At 40.1% G+C, this 18,473-nt stretch overlaps 2 protein-coding genes across 6 annotated transcripts in view; both read right to left on the bottom strand.

Annotated features, from left to right (window-relative positions):
- Positions 1-1,566, bottom strand: part of LOC134793117 (partitioning defective 3 homolog) — an 80,300-nt gene extending 78,734 nt beyond the window's left edge. The window contains exon 1 of the mRNA XM_063764657.1: positions 822-1,566. Coding sequence (XP_063620727.1) covers positions 822-941 — 120 coding nt within the window. The 5' untranslated portion in view covers positions 942-1,566. The remainder of the gene's footprint in view (positions 1-821) is intronic.
- Positions 1,567-4,462: 2,896 nt separating this feature from the next.
- LOC134793111 (Ca(2+)/calmodulin-responsive adenylate cyclase-like) overlaps positions 4,463-18,473 on the bottom strand; it is a 163,956-nt gene continuing 149,945 nt past the window's right edge. For 4 of the 5 annotated variants that reach the window (XM_063764636.1, XM_063764638.1, XM_063764640.1 and 1 more), the window contains 11 exons: positions 15,287-15,565; positions 14,445-14,595; positions 13,950-14,100; positions 13,185-13,344; positions 12,740-12,823; positions 11,037-11,195; positions 10,033-10,246; positions 8,506-9,799; positions 8,071-8,268; positions 7,617-7,704; positions 4,463-7,375 (listed from right to left, as the gene is read on the bottom strand). In XM_063764636.1, coding sequence (XP_063620706.1) covers positions 6,953-7,375; positions 7,617-7,704; positions 8,071-8,268; positions 8,506-9,799; positions 10,033-10,246; positions 11,037-11,195; positions 12,740-12,823; positions 13,185-13,344; positions 13,950-14,100; positions 14,445-14,595; positions 15,287-15,565 — 3,201 coding nt within the window. In that variant the 3' untranslated portion in view covers positions 4,463-6,952. The remainder of the gene's footprint in view (positions 7,376-7,616; positions 7,705-8,070; positions 8,269-8,505; positions 9,800-10,032; positions 10,247-11,036; positions 11,196-12,739; positions 12,824-13,184; positions 13,345-13,949; positions 14,101-14,444; positions 14,596-15,286; positions 15,566-18,473) is intronic. The other variant, XM_063764637.1, reaches the window with a different exon arrangement.

The raw sequence follows: 18,473 nt of genomic DNA, 5'->3' as shown, positions 1-18,473 counted from the left end.
CCTCCCCCTATAATCATCCAAAAATCATGCTTCAAATGACCCCATTTCCTCCTACTTCATGCTACCGTCATCCGATGTCCAGACCCCCCCCCCCCCTAATTTGAAATGACGTAATTTATGAATAGACCCATGCGTGGTCACCCTAAAATTAGAATACTAAACTACCAATATTCTGTGTCAAATTGAATGTCACCACTGTCATCGCGGTCTCGTTACTTTTGAAAACTCGTATCTCACTCAAGTTTGACAGTTTATTTTCTTCGTAATCAAAAATTAAAGAGGTTTTATGCTTATTAATTAGGTCTTGTAGGGTGACCATGATTGTAGAGGATTAAATTTGCCCTCACAAAAAAGTTAAAAAATAGGAAAAAGTGTGGTTGTTTCACCTAAATACGACGGTGATCGATCAATTATCAGTTACTGAGTGTGCAGGATTAGTCCTGCTCACGTCTCATGAATCACCCTGTATAGGTATTATACATATGTACTAACTTTTAGTTAACATCGTTACTTACTTCCAAGTTACATTACAAACATATACTTATATATATTTCATAATATAGGTATGTGTAGGTACCTATGCTATGCCTAATTCCTACTTCACGTACTGGACGATTGCATATTTGGAAATGCGTTACGTTCAAACTTTCATTCTACCCGCATTGTTTACTGTGTCGTTTCGCGTCACGGCCAATTCGGATCGTACGCGGGCCAATACAAAAGGAGGGAAAACGCGCGAAAACACGTCCGCGGTACAAAAAGTGAACCAGATCGACGAGTTGTGAGACTTGTATGTCGTAAGCAGTAATAGCGCTACTGACCTGTCCCGTAGCTTTCTTGAAGCGATGGGTGGCTTCCCGCACCAGGTCCCGGACCAGCAGGTCGCCGGCGCCGCAGGGCACCAGCACCCGCACAGCCCCAAAGCACACCGTCACCTTCATATCCTCACAACGCACTATGAATCACCAAAACACCACGCCTCACTCACTCAGTGCTCACCACTGTATCTACGCGCCAACATTATTAGTTTGTGGACAAACTAATACGAGCAAAACACTACCTGACGCACATGGTAAAGGTAACCCTGCACCGAAGCCGCTCTTCGACCACCGACACAAAAAGTACAAAAACACTGGCTTGTCTGTTCGTTTTCATAGCGCAGAACTAGAACTCAGACAGTACACTTAATTATGCTGATATTGTTGGATTATTTAAAATTCACTGATCGAATACATAAATCACATTCAACATTGGGCACATTTCGATAAGATTACGCGAAATACGGGCGTAGAGTGCTCTGTCAACGGCAGCAACGGTTGTAGCAAGGGATATGAATAAGAATTCGTTTGTAAGTTGTGACAGGCGCGGGAGGGGTGCGCGGCGGCGGGGAGGGCGCGACCGGTTCCCGCAGCCAATGGGCGGCGGCGTCAGACTGGCAGCTGTGCGCGTGTGGTGGTGACCACCGCGTGCCGCGTCATCCACTCATATTATTTTACTCACATACCGATTATTTCTCATTATTTTGAATGAAACTGCACCTGATTACGGCAGCACTGACTCATGACTCGCAGGAAACCATGTCAGGCCTCTGCCAGTGCGTGGTCCCGACCGGTGTTTCTCGACGAACAACAGTCACATTGTACAACTGTCGTATAGGTAAGTGTGAGGGTTGGAATGTAATATCAACGCAACTCCCACACAAGCGCGAGCTTTCGAGCTAAAGTTTGATTGCTGGTGGAAAAGAAGCCTAAACTCGATGTAAAAACTAGAGATAAAATATTCATCCACAATTTCTAAACAGATTATTATCTATGTTTAGTCCTTGACAAGGTATAAAATGTTAATCAATATCACCATGCCAACCGCCTTGCAGGTATCCACAGGTAGGTATCTCAAACAGCTGAACTGTAGTCTTATTTCTTTAAGTACTTAAGTAGCTACATCTTATAGCTTTGACCCACCTTTCAATCTCGAACTAAATACAGAACTACGGACCTATGTAGGTACTACAGATTTCAGATACCTAATACTTATTTCTTTAGTTCTGCTAGATAATAATTATAATAAAATAAGTATTAAGTAATATAAAAGAATCTTTAAACAATAATATTGATAGATAATATGCGGCCTTTTTCTCAAAACAGTGATTTCCTCCAGACAACCTTTGGGTCATGGAAACAGTGCAAAAGAAAAAAACATTATGAGAACTGCCCTATTATTTTTCAGGTAAATTATTTTGTAAAACGGTGAGGAATTTAATGTACTGATACTTATTAATTATTGACCCCCATTGTTTCCCCCGATGGTACAGTATAGGTATAATTATGTTGTAACTAATATTGTCATACACATTTATTTAGGCGCATCGCCATCATATAAATTTGTGTGATCATCAGTGATCCTACATTTTCCAGCATTTTTGGTGCACGAAGTGTTGTTAACCGAATTGGTATAAATAATTTCAACCCTAATGATTAATTAGCTTTTATTATGGGGGCCCACTGATTAACAGTCCGCCGGACGATATCGGCCTGTCAGTTGTTCGGATCTGTCAAAATTTTGTTCTAACTGACAGGCCGATACCGTCCGGCGGACTGTTAATCAGTGGGCCCCTTTACGTTGATATTAACCTTAATTTACCATTTCAGTTGAAATTATATATACCAATTCCGTTAACACCACGCGAATCAATTTGGTGCAGCGGAGTGGTGTTAAGCGAATTGGTATAAATAATTTCAACCCTGATTAATTAGCGTTAATTACGTTAGTATTAACGTTAATTTACCATTTCAGCTGAAATTATCTATACCAATTCCGTTAACACCACTCTGCTGCACCAAAAACGCTGGAAAATGTACGATCACTGGTGATCATTGCTTGATCACCAGTGATCGTATCACCGGTGAGCATTGATCTTTGCTTCATTGATTTAATAAAAGTTAGCAGAGTATATTATATGTGCAGTGTAGGTTGTACTTGCCTATCAAATAGGTAACAATAGTACGCCGAGTGCATCCACATTGCATTTTTAACAATGCAATGCAACACGCGTATCAAATAAATATAGTCGAATGTGAATCACTACAATAGGCCGACGCAATAAATTGCAAATGCTGTGAAATAGACTGCACAACACATCTACCTATATATTCACCCGTTTTTTATTTTAGTTCAATCAGTTAAAAAATAATCTACATAGTATTTACTTCATGCATTGATCAATAATATTATGTTATGTACGGTCGAATCATTAAATTGTACATTTAAATGAAACAGTTCCTTTAATTAACGGTTATAAAAATGTATATGTACACTTTAAGAGATAAGTAATTTCAAGTTCACGTGGTTATTTACCCCGTACCCCGAATCACCCGTTCAAATATACCGTGTTTTAATACTTAGTGCTCAAAATGTTCGTTGGCCAACCGTTCATGGTGTTTAAATTCAGGTAGCCGTTAACTCCACGTGGTGTTAAGTGAGACATAAGTTTAAACATCCGTGATAATATTCTCATGGCGTTTCATGGTTCAAGGTAAAGCGCATTAGTATGCGGAAAACATAACATACTGCCGTACCGTACCTGGCTCGCGAACCTTTTTGCGTGGTATCACTACGCTGTTCAGACAACTTATATTTGCATTGGATCAATATCCCATTGCTTTTCCAGCACAAAAAAGTATAAATTGTTATTTATTAATTGTAATAAAGAACTAGCAACACACGGATATCGTCACTACTGTGAAAATATCTCGTATGTATCCCATACATATCTAGAGTTAGACCAAGAAAAGTCTGCCGCGATTTTGATAGCCCACGCAGTGCAAGTGTTATTTATACGTCATTATTTCATAGAAGTTTGACGTTTAAAATAACACTTGCACTGCGTGGGCTATCAAAATCGCTGCAGACTTTTCTTGGTCTAACTCTAGTTACATTTTTTTGATCGACATAACAAGATACGAGCTTTTTTTCTAAGTATGTAATTACCTAATTACGCTATATGTACATGTGAGCACGCTCTTCTTACTCGTAAATAAACTAGATACAAAGAACAGTGGCGCAAATGCACATTGATTTTTGTAACTCATGACCTCACAAGATTAGCATCTTGGGATATCGTGAAATTTACCACGTGACAATTTTTTATGTTCTATGATCCTACCTGAATATGCTCCAACACTGCAAAATTATTATCGCCATGTTCACTACGTCCTTAAAACAAGCCGATTGTACTTCAAAAGTGCCACTAGCCATCGACTATGGATCATTTATTTTACAACCTTATTTATGACATTATGATCAAATAAATAATACACGTGTTATGTATATACGACCAAATATGTCAATCAATTTCACCCTTATTACAATAGCATAAGGTGCAAAAGTGTACCTAAAAACATAATTGGCTGTCATACCAACCTTAAAGTAGATGTTAACAAACATGAAATAAAATAAAGTACCAGTAATGTAAACCACTTTAATTCCAAGTAATTAATATTGCTTAATTGATTTGAAACAAATACACAATACACTTTCTACGTAAGGCGAAAATTTAACGTGAAATAAATAATCACAAAAGTTACCACATTATAATTTGCTATTATGTTAGTTACTTAAATCTTCTTACGCTGTCATTTATTCACATTAAAGCTAAATATGTAGGATATGATCACCACCAGATATAAAAATCGTGCACGAAGTATGATACAGTTTTTATATGATAATAGTCAGGTATTTAGTAGGTATTTATAATATGAATTATCTATCATTGGTGAGAAAATAGCTTTAATCTGAATACTAACTATATAAAATAAGACTTGGAAACCTAAGCACAAACTATTCAAATATTTTCGCATTTGAATGAATACTTTGAATTGTCATCCGTTGTCTCTCAATATTCCAGATATTTTAGATAAATATTAAACCGGATTATGTTTTTGTTACTTTACTACTTTTACAATAGTTATGCTAAAGTTCAGACCTATTTATGGATTTAAACGACATCGTCAATCGTCAATTTGTATGTAATAATCATGTGTTTTAAAATACCTATCGCCTTAAATATAAATGTCAAAGCATTGAAGTAATAAATAAATCGTCGATTACAAGCAACTACAAACAATTATAGTTTGGCACTGTATATATAACAAAGAAAAAAGAAATGAAAATACTGAGGATTATATAGCAAAAAAATATCACTTAGGTACGTAATTTAAAGTGGAATAGCACTTCATAATTATGTAGACGATTAACAATATTTACAAAGTATAACAACTCCCAAAACTCGCACAGATGCAAGTCCTATATACAAAACGATTGTTTGCCCACTATTCCATACAGTTCACCTCTGGCAACTTGAAAGAATACTAAACTTAATCCATTTCTAATTTACCCATGTTAATACACACGAGGGTCAGCTGCCTGAGAGGCGAGTGCTTGATACAAGCAAGAGGAGAGAAAAACAAAACCACAATCACCATAATATTAGTTCAACGACTGATCGCCTCAATCGGAATCCATCACATATTGCAGTTACTTGCCCGTTATAGTTTAATTACATTCTTAGCCAAGAAAAGCGACTAAAACAAATGTTTACAGACTAAATATTCATTATATATTATAGTTTTATATTGCAGATGATTATACAGTGTTAACTCTAGTCAATAACAATCGTTACACGAATTGACACAGAAACTTATATGTTACAATTAAATAATAGGTAATTGATTGTTCACGAGAATATTCTACAACAAATATTCGCTAGTGGTGTTATGTATAAGTTGTACTTTCAAGTCTCACGGTTCTTTTACTTAAGCTACCTTTATGCTTCCCTTGGCCACGAATAAAGTTATCTGAGCGGCCCTCAACACTGACGCAGGCAGCATCAATCGCCAAACATATATAAAAACAAATGTATGGCAACCTACGCTGGCAGTATCAGCGTCAAGCGTACCTATTCTCTCGGATCATATTTTTCGTGGCCTCGGGGCTATAATATATCTCTCGTCCACGGTGCAATTTGGTTTGGTTCTGAATATTCGCCTGGCGCCAAGGCGGAGAATTAAAACAATTGTCGCCAATTGTTGTCACCTTAAGTTCATACCAGACGAAGCTTTTAAATACAGTTGTTTTGGTGTCGGTAACAGATCTCACCCTGAACTAAATGAACGAGAGGTCAAGACTATTGTGATGGGTATATAATGGCACTATCCATGATGTCTATCTAATTTACGTCCTTCAATACAACGATTGTAGAAAAAATAATTCTTCCAGTCTATGGTAACAATACAATTATAAATTGAAATGCAAAAAATATAACTACCTTAAATATTAAGCACATTTACAAGTCGACCTAGCCTCCGACAACTGACTGATACTGAAAGACAACTTACAATTTACAGTTAAGGGGCCAGCCCGCAGTCTATAACACTGACTCTTACACAGATTGGTCGGTCGAAGTCAAATTCCTAAACCACGTATCACAAGACAGACCATAGTAAGGTACGTTATTCTAAGTCAGAGCACCTTATAATTGTAGAGATCATCGCATCCTCCCCAACGACGCCATCTCATGGCTTCTCGCCGCTTACTCGATATAATTAATACAGTCGATATAATAGTTAGGTATATACTGACAATTTACACACATACAATACATATTTTAAAACAGGCACGTCAGCAATATTTAGAAGTCGACATCCAAATACTTCAAATTCGACAAAAACGATCGATATATAAATAACAATTCACAAAAGTATTTTGAGTATTCCAATAACTTTTACTAGCACTTTTAAATAGAGAGCATAGCATTCTTTTCTTTCGCTCCCGAATATCTCCCGCACGATGTCATGACAGTTCAGTTACAAGTGAGATTCCTCGATAAGAGTCGAAACGAAAGATTCGCCTAAGCCCGAAGCTTTATAATTTCAGCCACATAATGTCCAAGGTGGGATCACACGTCGCTCTCTCCGTCGGTGACGTGCGTGGGCTGGCCGAAGTTCCTCGTGATGCACTCGCTGACGGTGCGAATGTTCGCCAGGTACCTGTGCGCGGGCTCGTCCGAGTCGTAGATGGCGCTGAGAGATTCCAGCGAGACCAAGGCTTCGGAGTCGAGTAGGCGGGAGGAGGCGCGGGAGGAGACGTCGTCGTCCCGGTCGAAGTAGCAGGAGTTGACGTCGCTGAGCGCCGCCTCGGCGTCGGTGAGGCCGGCCTCGTTCAGCATGGAGACGTTCTCGAGCGCGGGGTCGTCGGTGGTGTAGCCGGTGCTCTCGGGCTGCCCGCACAAGCCGTCGCCCTCGCCCTCCGAACACGATGAACTCCACTCCGATTGACTTTCCCCGTACAGAGCTAATTCTCGATGATTCGTCATCGGAACCTGCGGATTGATGAATTGGGTGAGTATAGGTTTTTGATAAAGATTATAAGATAAATGTGTGTATGTGATGCGTATTACTTAAGTATATGTTTTTATTACATATCTAATTGTGAGTTCCTGTAATTGGCTCTATATATCTATTTAAGATTCCATTGTTATTTAGTTACTCGTAGCCGTTGGATCTCCTTATGTAAATAAATAAATATAAGTATAAGGCCAATATGAATGGAAGGTAATTTACCCGATTATGTAATCGCTCTTGTATGTCCTTTTCTTGTTTTTCCTTTTGAGCTTCTGTGTCTGCCGAGATCTTCCTCTCGCACGGTGGACTGTAAACAAAACCAGATTTTTAAAATGTGGTGATTCTATTTAACATTTACTTGAATACCATTTGTTTGATTAGCAAAAAGTTAAGTAAAGAAATATTTATGTATATGTATTCAATTTTGCTTATTCTAAACATTCTAAATACTTCAGAATGTCAAAATGAGCAATCCTACAAAAACTTTTAGGTAGCTAGCATGTGTATAGTTTGCCCCCACTGCTACATAGATATAACGTTACGCGCATTCGACCGCAATGATTTATTCTACGAGTTCGTCGAAAAATACTGTCGTGCTCAAAATCTATGAGGTGCTGAAACGTACAGAAGCCAATGTAATCATTCTGCGTAAAGCTTTATTCCTCGTAGGTACCTTTGGTGCGGCGACCTTTCCTGTGGGTCGGGCAGCTGCACCACCACGTCGGTGGGCAGCACGCCGGGGAAGTCCTGCCGCGGGGAGGGCTCGGGCCGCGCCAGCCCCGCGATGGCCGCCAGCCCCACCGCGTGCAGCGGGCTGCTGTTGTTGTTGCAGTTCACACTGCGCACCGGCGACAGCGACGGGTTCGTGGCTCTGGGATGGGAAACGATAGAATTAGATTCATCGGCAAGGGTGGAAAGTATCCTCTGACTGAAAATCAAAGCGGCAAAACGTAAGAAAAATTACACTAGAGTTGTCAACAGAAAACAACATTAGCGGGTCATTGAACCGACTAAAACTGGTGATTTGGCATCCTTGGCATCCCTACCAAGTATTTAAACGAAATAAGCAAACGTTTGAGTCGCAAGTAGCAAGTAAGGTTCCACTCACCTTAATTCTAATTTCAATTCCTTCCGCTCCGCTTTAGGCGGATTAGGTTTGATAAGATTCTTATCGTCGAGCAGCCTCTGTATCTCTCTCTCGAAGGGCGGCACGCAGGCCACGTCGGTGGGGCTGCGCTTACTGAACTGCCGGTCGTGGTTCAAATGTTTCAAGTTATTAGGTCGACTGCCGGAACTCGAGAAGGAGTTCGTCCGCTGCGCGAGCCGGCCGGACACGTCCTTCTTGTCCGTCTGACTGCACCCGTCCCGCTTCACCGACGCGAGCATGTTTATAATACTCCTCTGGAGCTTCTCCTCCTCCTTCTGGAAATGTATATTCTCCTCGATGAACTTGTCGTCGAGCGACGGCTTCTCGCTCATCTTGTTGCGCTTCGCGTACAACTCCGCGATGCTCCCGGCGGGCAGCTTGTTGGCGCGGACCGGCGGGTAGTCGTACGCGGGGCTCGCGTCCCGGCGCGGCGCGCGCGCGCCGGGCAGGAGGGGCGCGGGGCGCGGCGGCGAGGGCGACGCGTCCGTGGTGCGCGAGTAGCTCTCGTCCGAGGAGCTGAGGCTGGGCGAGCGCGTGAGGGAGCTGAGCTCGTCGGCCGAGGAGTGCACCCGCGGGCTCCGGGCGAGCGGCAGGCTGTCGCTGGAGCGCGGGCGCGGCAGGCGCGCGGGGGGCCTCCGCTTGTGGGCGGCGGGGGGCCGCGGCTCCTGCGGGCGCGGCCACGGCGGCACGAGCGCCCGCGGCGGCGGCCATCTCGGATTCGCTGCCACGCCGTGCGGAGGAGGCGGGGGAGGAGTCTCCTCCGATTCTTTGTTACGGCGTCCCTTGCTGCCTTTGTGGTTGTTCCCGTTGCTTTGGTGTCCGTTACTAGGTAGAAGGGGCTCGTTTTCGGCGACCGAAGTTTCTCTTAGAGGCGGCAACCTGTTCGGCTGGGCCGCTCTCCTCGCCGAGTTCTGCAGCATGGCCAGGGGGGTCGCCACGCCTCCGTAGGCGGTCGGGGGTCCGTTTTGCGGCGGACCGTTGGAATGGTTGATTGTGCCGTTGCTATTAGATGTCGCCCGGTCGGTCAAGAAGTATGTTGTCATTTCGCCCTTTCCTTTGACTTTGACCTTTCCCCTGCAGACGAACTGGTAGGGCAGATCCTTGAGGTAGTGGTAGACTTCTTCGGTGACCTGCGTGTGGTTGGGGAGGCCGGTGGAGTCCATGCGCGACGCGACGTTCACCGTGTTGCCCCAGATGTCGTACTGAGGTTTCCTAGCACCGATCACTCCGGCAACTACTGGACCCACGTTTAGACCTGAAAAGAAACACAACATTTTAACGCTTGGATCAATTTGATTACCGTCGGTAAAATATGCTCTGTATTGCTCACATCGCTTTTGTTTTGTTTATACTTTTTTACGTACTTAAATTATCCATGTCAGATATTCTATTTTCAGCATAAAGAATGAATACTCATTCGTACTTTAGTTCGCCGGATAGCTAGCTTGAGTCAATAAAAGTGCCTAACAAACGGGACACGTTACTTACCGACTCTCAGCATGAAGTTGTTGTAAGAGTTATCGTTGATGTCCTTGAGCTTGTCGCGCATCGCGAACACGAACTCGACCAGCGTGGCCATGTGCTTGCGCGTGCTGGCGTCGTCTAACATTTTCTTCTCGGGGATGAGTCCAACGGCCGCCATGTAAGTGGATCCCACTGTTTTAATCTTATCTATAGCGCTGAACCGATCATCGCCCAGTAGCTGCAAGTTATTATAAATTGATTATTTTGGGGTTTGATTGAAATACTCTTTCGAACAATTCATAAAGGTACCTATATAATTCTCGATTTACTACAGCGAATAACGATAGCATATTTTATTAGCTTATGTAAGTTGCATTAACAAGAGTTTACACATTTTTCAAAAGTAAAGTAGGAGAACGACAAAAGTATTTTTTTTGCATAGGTACATGCCTATTCTTAAAACTATTTCAAGAAACATTGAGACATGTAATCTCAAGTTCACGCCTTGAATCAGTCGTCATATCCTGTACAAACTGATATCCTTGAATTGCCTTCTAATTACGAATTCTAGTCGCGTTGCCGTTTCCATTGTAATTCTAACGAAACTATAAGCCACAGCTGGGCCGTGACTAACATCCTTTGTTTTAATTTATTGATTTATTCTTCGTTACATATTATATTGTAGCATTAGGCACAGTGAATCTGACTCATTGCGATTGTATATTATCATGCAAGTAACTCAATTATAGCATTCCAATAGCTATTTACGCGTATGTCTATATTCGTATTAATATTCAACATCGATTAGCAGCCTTAATATCTGATGTTGATTTTGAGTGAACCTAATTTATTTTTTCCTTATCGCTATTTACAATTACAAACGACACATACGGACATAAATTATCTTATCCATGTCATATACTCCTACATAGAACGGTTTTAAATGCAAGTGAACGAAATGCTCTAACATCCTGGTCACGGCACCAAATTGTAAACTATTATACCTAGCGATTTTAAAATACACTTACCTCATCAAAGTCTGCAATGATCTCGTTAAGCAGCCTGAGACACTCCATGCCCTGGTTGTTGCCGTCCAGCTCCATGTAGAACTCGTGGTAGTTGGTGATGGAGGCGAACACCACGCCCACGCGCTGGTACGACTGGTGGTACAGGTCCTGCCGGCGCCACTTGTCAGTTGCGCGCAAGCCAGCGTAGGGCAGTGACATAGGCCAGTTCCAAAGTTAATTTTACGAGTCGGGGTTTGGAAGATAGAAAGGGAGTGGGATTTTTCTAAGGCTGTGGTCAGCTTATTGTGTTCCCCGTGTGTAAATTTATTTTAACTTTCGGGGTTTTTATACGTATTTTAAAGATATTGTAACTTCCTGTATTTATACATGAAATAGTTTCGAGCTTTTGAGAAATCCCCGGTCAATGTATTGAAATTAATAATTTTATAACTGCGCACAGTGCGTTATCTTAAAAACTGCACTACATTTGGTCTAAAGATAGTTTTCATATCAATTTGTTAGTGATTAGGATTTTAATTTTAAAGTGTTTTAGTTTGGCCAATGGTTATGTCACTGTTCCCTATTCTTGCTTGTTTAAACAGCGAAGCATAATAAAAGCTAACATCGGATGACGGTGTGATACTGCCACGGCAAACAAACGTATGTGCATTCTAAATCTAATTGAACGCGTATACTTTATTCCATGAAAACAAGGTACACAATTAAATGAGTTCTCGAATGCACATGCATGTGTTATGTTCAGCGCGCCAAATATGAATAGCGTGTATAAATCATAACACGACAATGAATGAATTGCATGTAGTATAATATGTGAATGAATTATGACAATTCATATTAAAACATGATGTCAAAATTGAAAATGAATGAGTTGCGTGTAGACTGAGACGTGAATGATACATGCAGATTAAACCCCACATAAGCAAGCCACAGACCATGGGAAGCATAGAAGCGAATATGCACTTAGTAAATAGGATTTCAAGCTGACATTTCCATTTTTTTTACCTGATGGTTGAATTCCATTACCAAAAGCACAAGTCAAAATTAGCAAATTCAATGTTACATCGTCTCTATAACGTTAAAGTGAATGAAATTAAAAGTAAAGTATAAAATGTCACAATCAAGATGGATATCACTGAAGCCATGAATTTATGTTCTGATGTATTAAACATCATAAATTTATCTGACCTTTTCTTACCCTTTAAGTGTTACATATTATTTAAACTAAAACGGGACTTTGTCCTTGCGACAAACTAAGCTCAGGTAATGAGTCAAGATCGTGTTAGTTTAAATCAATATAAGAGTTATATGTATGCACAGTTGCGACTTGTTAAACTCGCTAGGTCAGTAAATTTATCACATTATAGACAGCACATAACAATAGGGATGTTAACTGTACTAAATAAATTATTTCAAACTGTGCACGAAATAAAGCATCAGATAATTATTAGAAAAACATAGATAGCAGCTATTTTTAAACACAATTTGCAATATAAATTGAAATATAAAAAGTAGGTGAGTTTACCGTGACGTCACTACATTTGTTTTCATATAAATTCCATATTACCAAATCGTTTTGACAAAAAAAAGCTGAAAAAGAAGCTGATTTGACTAGTAGGAGTGTAGCCTATTATGAAAAAAGCATTCAAATGGAAAAAACGCATAAATGTTAATTGCAATTTGAATGAAGCTTGAGTAGTAGTTACCATGTTGGTCCGGAACTGGTTGTCCAGGAAGTGGGTCGCCACGTGAGCTGGCAGGAGATTAAACAATATTCTTCTGTTTGACGCCTGGAGTAGCAAAACAAATAATATAAATATCAATAAGAATCTTACGCAAAGAAAAAACATTCGCATGGAAAACACGGCAGTTAACTTGATTTGTTATGTCGGCGGCCGATCGTAAAATTCGCCAGATCATGAAATTCCTACGCATATCATGAAATGCCACCATTTCATGATTCACATGTAAAACGTGTTTTAGTATTAACATGCCGTTATTCATAATCGCTCATCAACAGTCTTTTAGTTATAATTCGTTTATCCTTACCTATCACAATGCCTCTGAAGAAGGTGGTAAAGGTAAAACAGATTTTAAATGTCGGCAGCGTTTTCTAAATACGTGGGCGTATCGATAGGATATTAAACGTACTTGCAAGGCATCCATGTCTCTTTTCTCATCCCTGGCTTGGGCCTGCCACAGGAAGTCTAGCCGCGCCGTCCACTCAGTCTGTCGCGCGTGCAGCAGTACTGCCAGAGCGAGAGCGAGCGTCCAACCACACGCCACGTATGCGGACCCGATTATACCTGGTCTGAAATATAATAAACCATGCAATGACTTACTATCTTCGTTTCAATATTGTTCGATTGGCTATAATTATGTCTTGCAATTTTTGTATCAAAAACTCTCGTCCCGTCCAACGCGCAACATGCATATACTCGTATGTAACACGTACTCGCGTTTCACAAATAAATGATGTGTAAGGTAGGTCAAAACACGGGAGTAGAGTAGAGGTAGAAAATTGTATTGTGAGTGTTGAGTGTAAAACTAAAATGAGACAATGAGCGTAAAAACAAGTCAAAAAGAGGGTAGACGATAGCTACAGTGTGTGAATAAATCTAGCTAGCAGTGTGTCAGTTAATTACTTTTACATGTTAATTCCATACTAATATTATAAATTCGAAAGTCTGTCTATCTGTCTGTTACCTCTTCACCGATTTGGACAAAATTTGTTTGGTATGGAGATAGTTTGGGTCTCGAGATCTTTCTCGAAAACTACCCTATGTTCTTACATAGGGTAGTTTTTATCAACCATCATCACCATTCCACGTAGACGGAGTTGTGGGCAGAAGCTATACTTATTACATAACCACGGGTAGCTTGAAATCGTAGCTTACATTTGTTCAATCAACTTACTCAGTCATGAGATCGTAGCAGTCGAACAAGTCTTTATGGTAGGCCATGATGACGGCCATGTACCCGGCCGTCATGAAAGCCAGGAGGATGCCTTTGATGAGGATCGGCAGCCGCAAGAACACCGCCACGGCTAACATGCTGAGGCAGCAACCTGTAATCATAATTGTTATATTTATGTGAATGTGCTCAAAATGAATAATTATATTAATTATGAATTAATGTCATTTTTGTAGATGCTACAATTTGAAACAATTTAAAGTACAGTAGTTGTAAGTACTCAATATATCCGCTATTAGGTCACTATCACATAACCGTTACAGTGACACCCGCTGCGCTGAATATCGCGGATTGGATGTTTAGCAAAATCGCATAAAAGAGGTGAACTGGAGGATATTGATTGACATCACAAGGTGCAATAATTACTCTTCCTAATAGCAAACCAAATTATTTTGGCGCTTCATAAAGAGTAGTACTTCGTTACACTGTGTTACATACCTAAAGTGATATAAAGAGGAACAGGGCAAGCCCGATGATCAGTGCTACTCCATAACGCGGCGGCTATGTCACCAGACGTAGCTCGGATGTCCGCCATAGTGGTTACGTTCTCCGTCAAGTTGCGGCACACGTCTACCTCTCTACACGTCACCTGAAATTAACAGACGATATTATTAGTATTTAATGCAGTTTAGAAAGAATTTTAAATAAAATATTGTAATTACATATTGGTCCGACCACTTATCTCAATCGGTTGGTAAATAATTTGCGTGTTGACTTTCTAGTAGGGAGCAGCTGAGGTTTGGGACTAAAACTAATTAATATACATACCTATATTATATTTTTACTTAAAATAGGTACTTCTAAAACAAACCAGCTTCATTCAACCAAGCTTTCAACCAGTCTGTAGCTTACCGTAATAACTTCTTACCAGCCGCCGCTATCTCTAGATCTATAGAGAGCAGATCGCTTTACAGGTAGCACGACCGTAAAATTGGTGATCACATTTGCATTGATAGGCGACTAAAGGTAGGCGACAAAAGAGCGAGTACGCCTGCCGAAGGCCTTCAAGTGGGCTGTGAAGCATAGTTTGTGTCTAAATAGTGGAGTGGGTTCTTGTAACCACATTGACTTGTAACCACAGCATATTCCAGCAAAATCAACAAATATGGCGTTGGCGTTTCTCAAGGCGAATAGACGGGAGTCATCCGACGGTATGAGCCGTATTCTAGGAGTTACAGTCAGCGCGAGTACGACAGCTGACCTCGCGAAAGCGAAAGATAATTATAAAGAGTAATAGGAGAATGGCGTGAGTGGGGTCTTATTAGTGATAGGATACTTACCACATTAACCTGTCCCACAGCGTATCCCAGCACAATCGTGAAGGTTGTGATGGCGTTTCTCAAAGCGAACGGACGAGAGACATCGCACGGTATGAGCCGTAGTCTCGCAGCTAGCGTCAAGGCGAGAACAGCCGCCGACCAAGCAAAGGCCGTGACGAAGAGTAGCAGGAGGATGGTGGTGCGGGGTAGTATGGCGGCTTGCAGGGCACCGGCGGCGGCCACGGCCCCTAGTGCGGCGCCGAGCGACCCCGCCCAACCACCGTCCGTCGATGCACGATACTGGAAATCAGATTGCCTGTATAGGTACTCTAGCTGTGTGTATTATGTAGGTACTTGATGATTTGAAGGCTGGGCCTTATAAGGATCGGTCCACGTAAAATAAATTTAGCAAACTGAATGTGGAAAACTGTAGTGTAACAATTTGTGAAAGTCACAGTATTGAAATAACTGTTTTTCATGTCTTAATGGCATTACACGTGCATGGTGTTAAAAAACCAGGTGATTTTCGTCGATCCTAAGCAATCTCAGAGTAAACTATTTGGGTTGACTAATAACCGGCAATGTTATCAGAATTACAAGCACCATGAAATTAGTTCATGATTAGGCATGTCGAATATGGTCTTCTTATGGATTTGTTTATTACTAAAACATAACGTTGGAAGCTGATTCTATGCCTATACAAACGATGTGACGATGACTAAATAGAATAATGATTAATAATAACTAAATATATAAAATAAATAAAGTAATTATATTTTCTCTAAAGGAAGAAGATTAGCGACAGAAATGGTGTATGGCGAAAAGTTTTATTTTTCATTAGCTAGCCACCTTCGAGCAACACCGGCTTCCGACACATCGGAAGGGAGGGGCCCAAGCGGTGTGATCCTCCACAGCCGGACCACCTCGCCTGATTGCGCTCAGTTTTTAATGGCGAAATGTACCTCTAATGTACTTCATGTACCTCGTCGGAAATTGAACGTACCTCTGTAGTTTGGCAGATATATGCGTTTAAAAGGGGTCCGGCTGGGGAGTAAAATCTGCAGCCGGACCACGCCTGGATCCGATGATATCTGTTATTTTGAGATATAATTTAAATAACAGATGAATGTACCTGTTACGTACCTCTGAATAAATCGTTTTTTTATTTAAAAAATGGTCTCATAAATGAATTTTCATACATTTCATTTTTCGAGTATACGCGTAAGCGCCTGTCAAAAAATAATAGCAACATAGTAGAAAACAAATGTATTCAATTCGGGCAAGTCATCTAACGTGTCAACTAGATACAAATGTGGGTGGTTATAGGGAGTATTTAAAACCGACACGAGTGGCGAATTACCTTTTCGCACGTGTATTGTACAACGTTTTACAGTCACAGTTGAAATTCTCAGAGATAACAACAAATACTAAAAAATAATAAAATAAATATTTACGAGGGGCTCCCATACAACAAACGTGATTTATTTTGCTGTTTTGTGCGTAATATATACATAAATATTAGGTATACGGACATTCTTATAGTAGACCAGCCAGCGAAAGAAAAGTCTTCTAGAAATCGATTTTCGCTCATGTCGTCCAGGATATGGGTGAATATGATATCGATGCATTCAGTGTAATGCCTTGAACCCAAATATATAAGATGACAAGCGCGCAAGTGGTGGGGATAGTTGCTGTGACGTCATAAAGTCAGCATTACAAACTTTTTTTTATTTTCGTTTAAACATACCATGTGGGGTACCATATGAAGGGGCTTTGTGAGTAGATCACAAGTATATAACATACTGTAACATTTTCAATACTTGGTCTAAAAAATTATTTGAAAACGTTCAAAAATTTCACAATTGACTTCGAACTGCTATAAACTGAAAATGGCTGAATGGATTAGTCCAAAATACATACCAAGTGATTGTGAATTTCCTTTACATAATGGTAAAAAATAATTAACCAGATATATAACAACATAAGAAAAGTACATCAAGTTGAAAAAAAAAGTATAGGTTTCTGTTACATTACACTGCAACTATTATTAAAACAAACAAAAAACCCAATGTTGACATATATTTTTGTTGTGGTCTTTTTACTAGCTTTCATTCGGTACCCATATTGCTATAGTAAGAAAAAAAACAAACCCCCCCTCCATTTTTTAATTTTTTTAAAATTTATTTACACAAAAGGTACATTCTCACAAACAAAATTTATAATATCGCCAAACTGTTACCAGTTTGCGGGCGTCATTTTCAAAATGTATATAGCCTGATTAGCCTGTGTATATATGTCTTTTTATTTGACAAGCCCTACACCCCAAACGCATGGACGATTTTTGATATATGAGGGGTGGTTGAATTCGTCAGAATTATGGTAGTCACACAGGCTATATACATTTTGAAAAAAAAAGCCCGCAAATGAAAAATGGAGGTGGGGGGGGGGGGGAGATTTTTGTTTTCTTACTGCAGCAATATGGGTACCAAATGAAAGCTAGTGAAAAGACCACCACAAAAATATATTTCAACAGTCGGGTTGTTTTAAGGGGCTACTCCACGCCACTGACCTTCGATCTGAATCCCTTAGTTTTCTAATGTTTTTTGTAGCTTATTATATTAACAGCAACGGCTTTAAGCACTATCTATAGTATCCCATGTTTACTTCAAAGTTCATTGTCTTCGAGATATTTGGCATCATCTTGTTTTGAATGTTGCGGTGTTACCATAAAGGATTCTAATGTAATAATTGTCTGTGTCTATAGGGCCCCTAGTTCTAACATTACTACCTTTTTTGAAAAATTAGATATAATGATATCAAGAATAACAAAAAAAATTAATCATAAAGTTATTTTGTGTGGTGATTTTAACATCAACCGCAACAATCAAAACTTAATTAATACTTCATTTGAATCTCTGTTGCTGGAATATAATTTCAAACTACAAATCCGTGAACCTACAAGGATAACCACTAAGACAAGTACTTGCATCGACAATTTTGCCTTTAATTTTAAAACCAAAAATGTTGCAGTTATTCACGATTTAAAATTATCTGACCACACTGCCCAAACAGTTGCCATACCTGCTTTAAATAAGAGAATATTAGAATCATGGTGTATTTGGAAACGCGACATGAACAAAAATAACCGTAAAAAATTTAGAGATTGCATTAATAAATTATCTTTTAGTGATACATTTAGGGCAAATAA

The sequence above is a fragment of the Cydia splendana genome, chromosome 8 (genome assembly GCF_910591565.1).
Source record: "Cydia splendana chromosome 8, ilCydSple1.2, whole genome shotgun sequence".
NCBI lineage: Eukaryota > Metazoa > Arthropoda > Insecta > Lepidoptera > Tortricidae > Cydia > Cydia splendana.
This window is presented reverse-complemented; position numbering and strand designations above follow the sequence as displayed.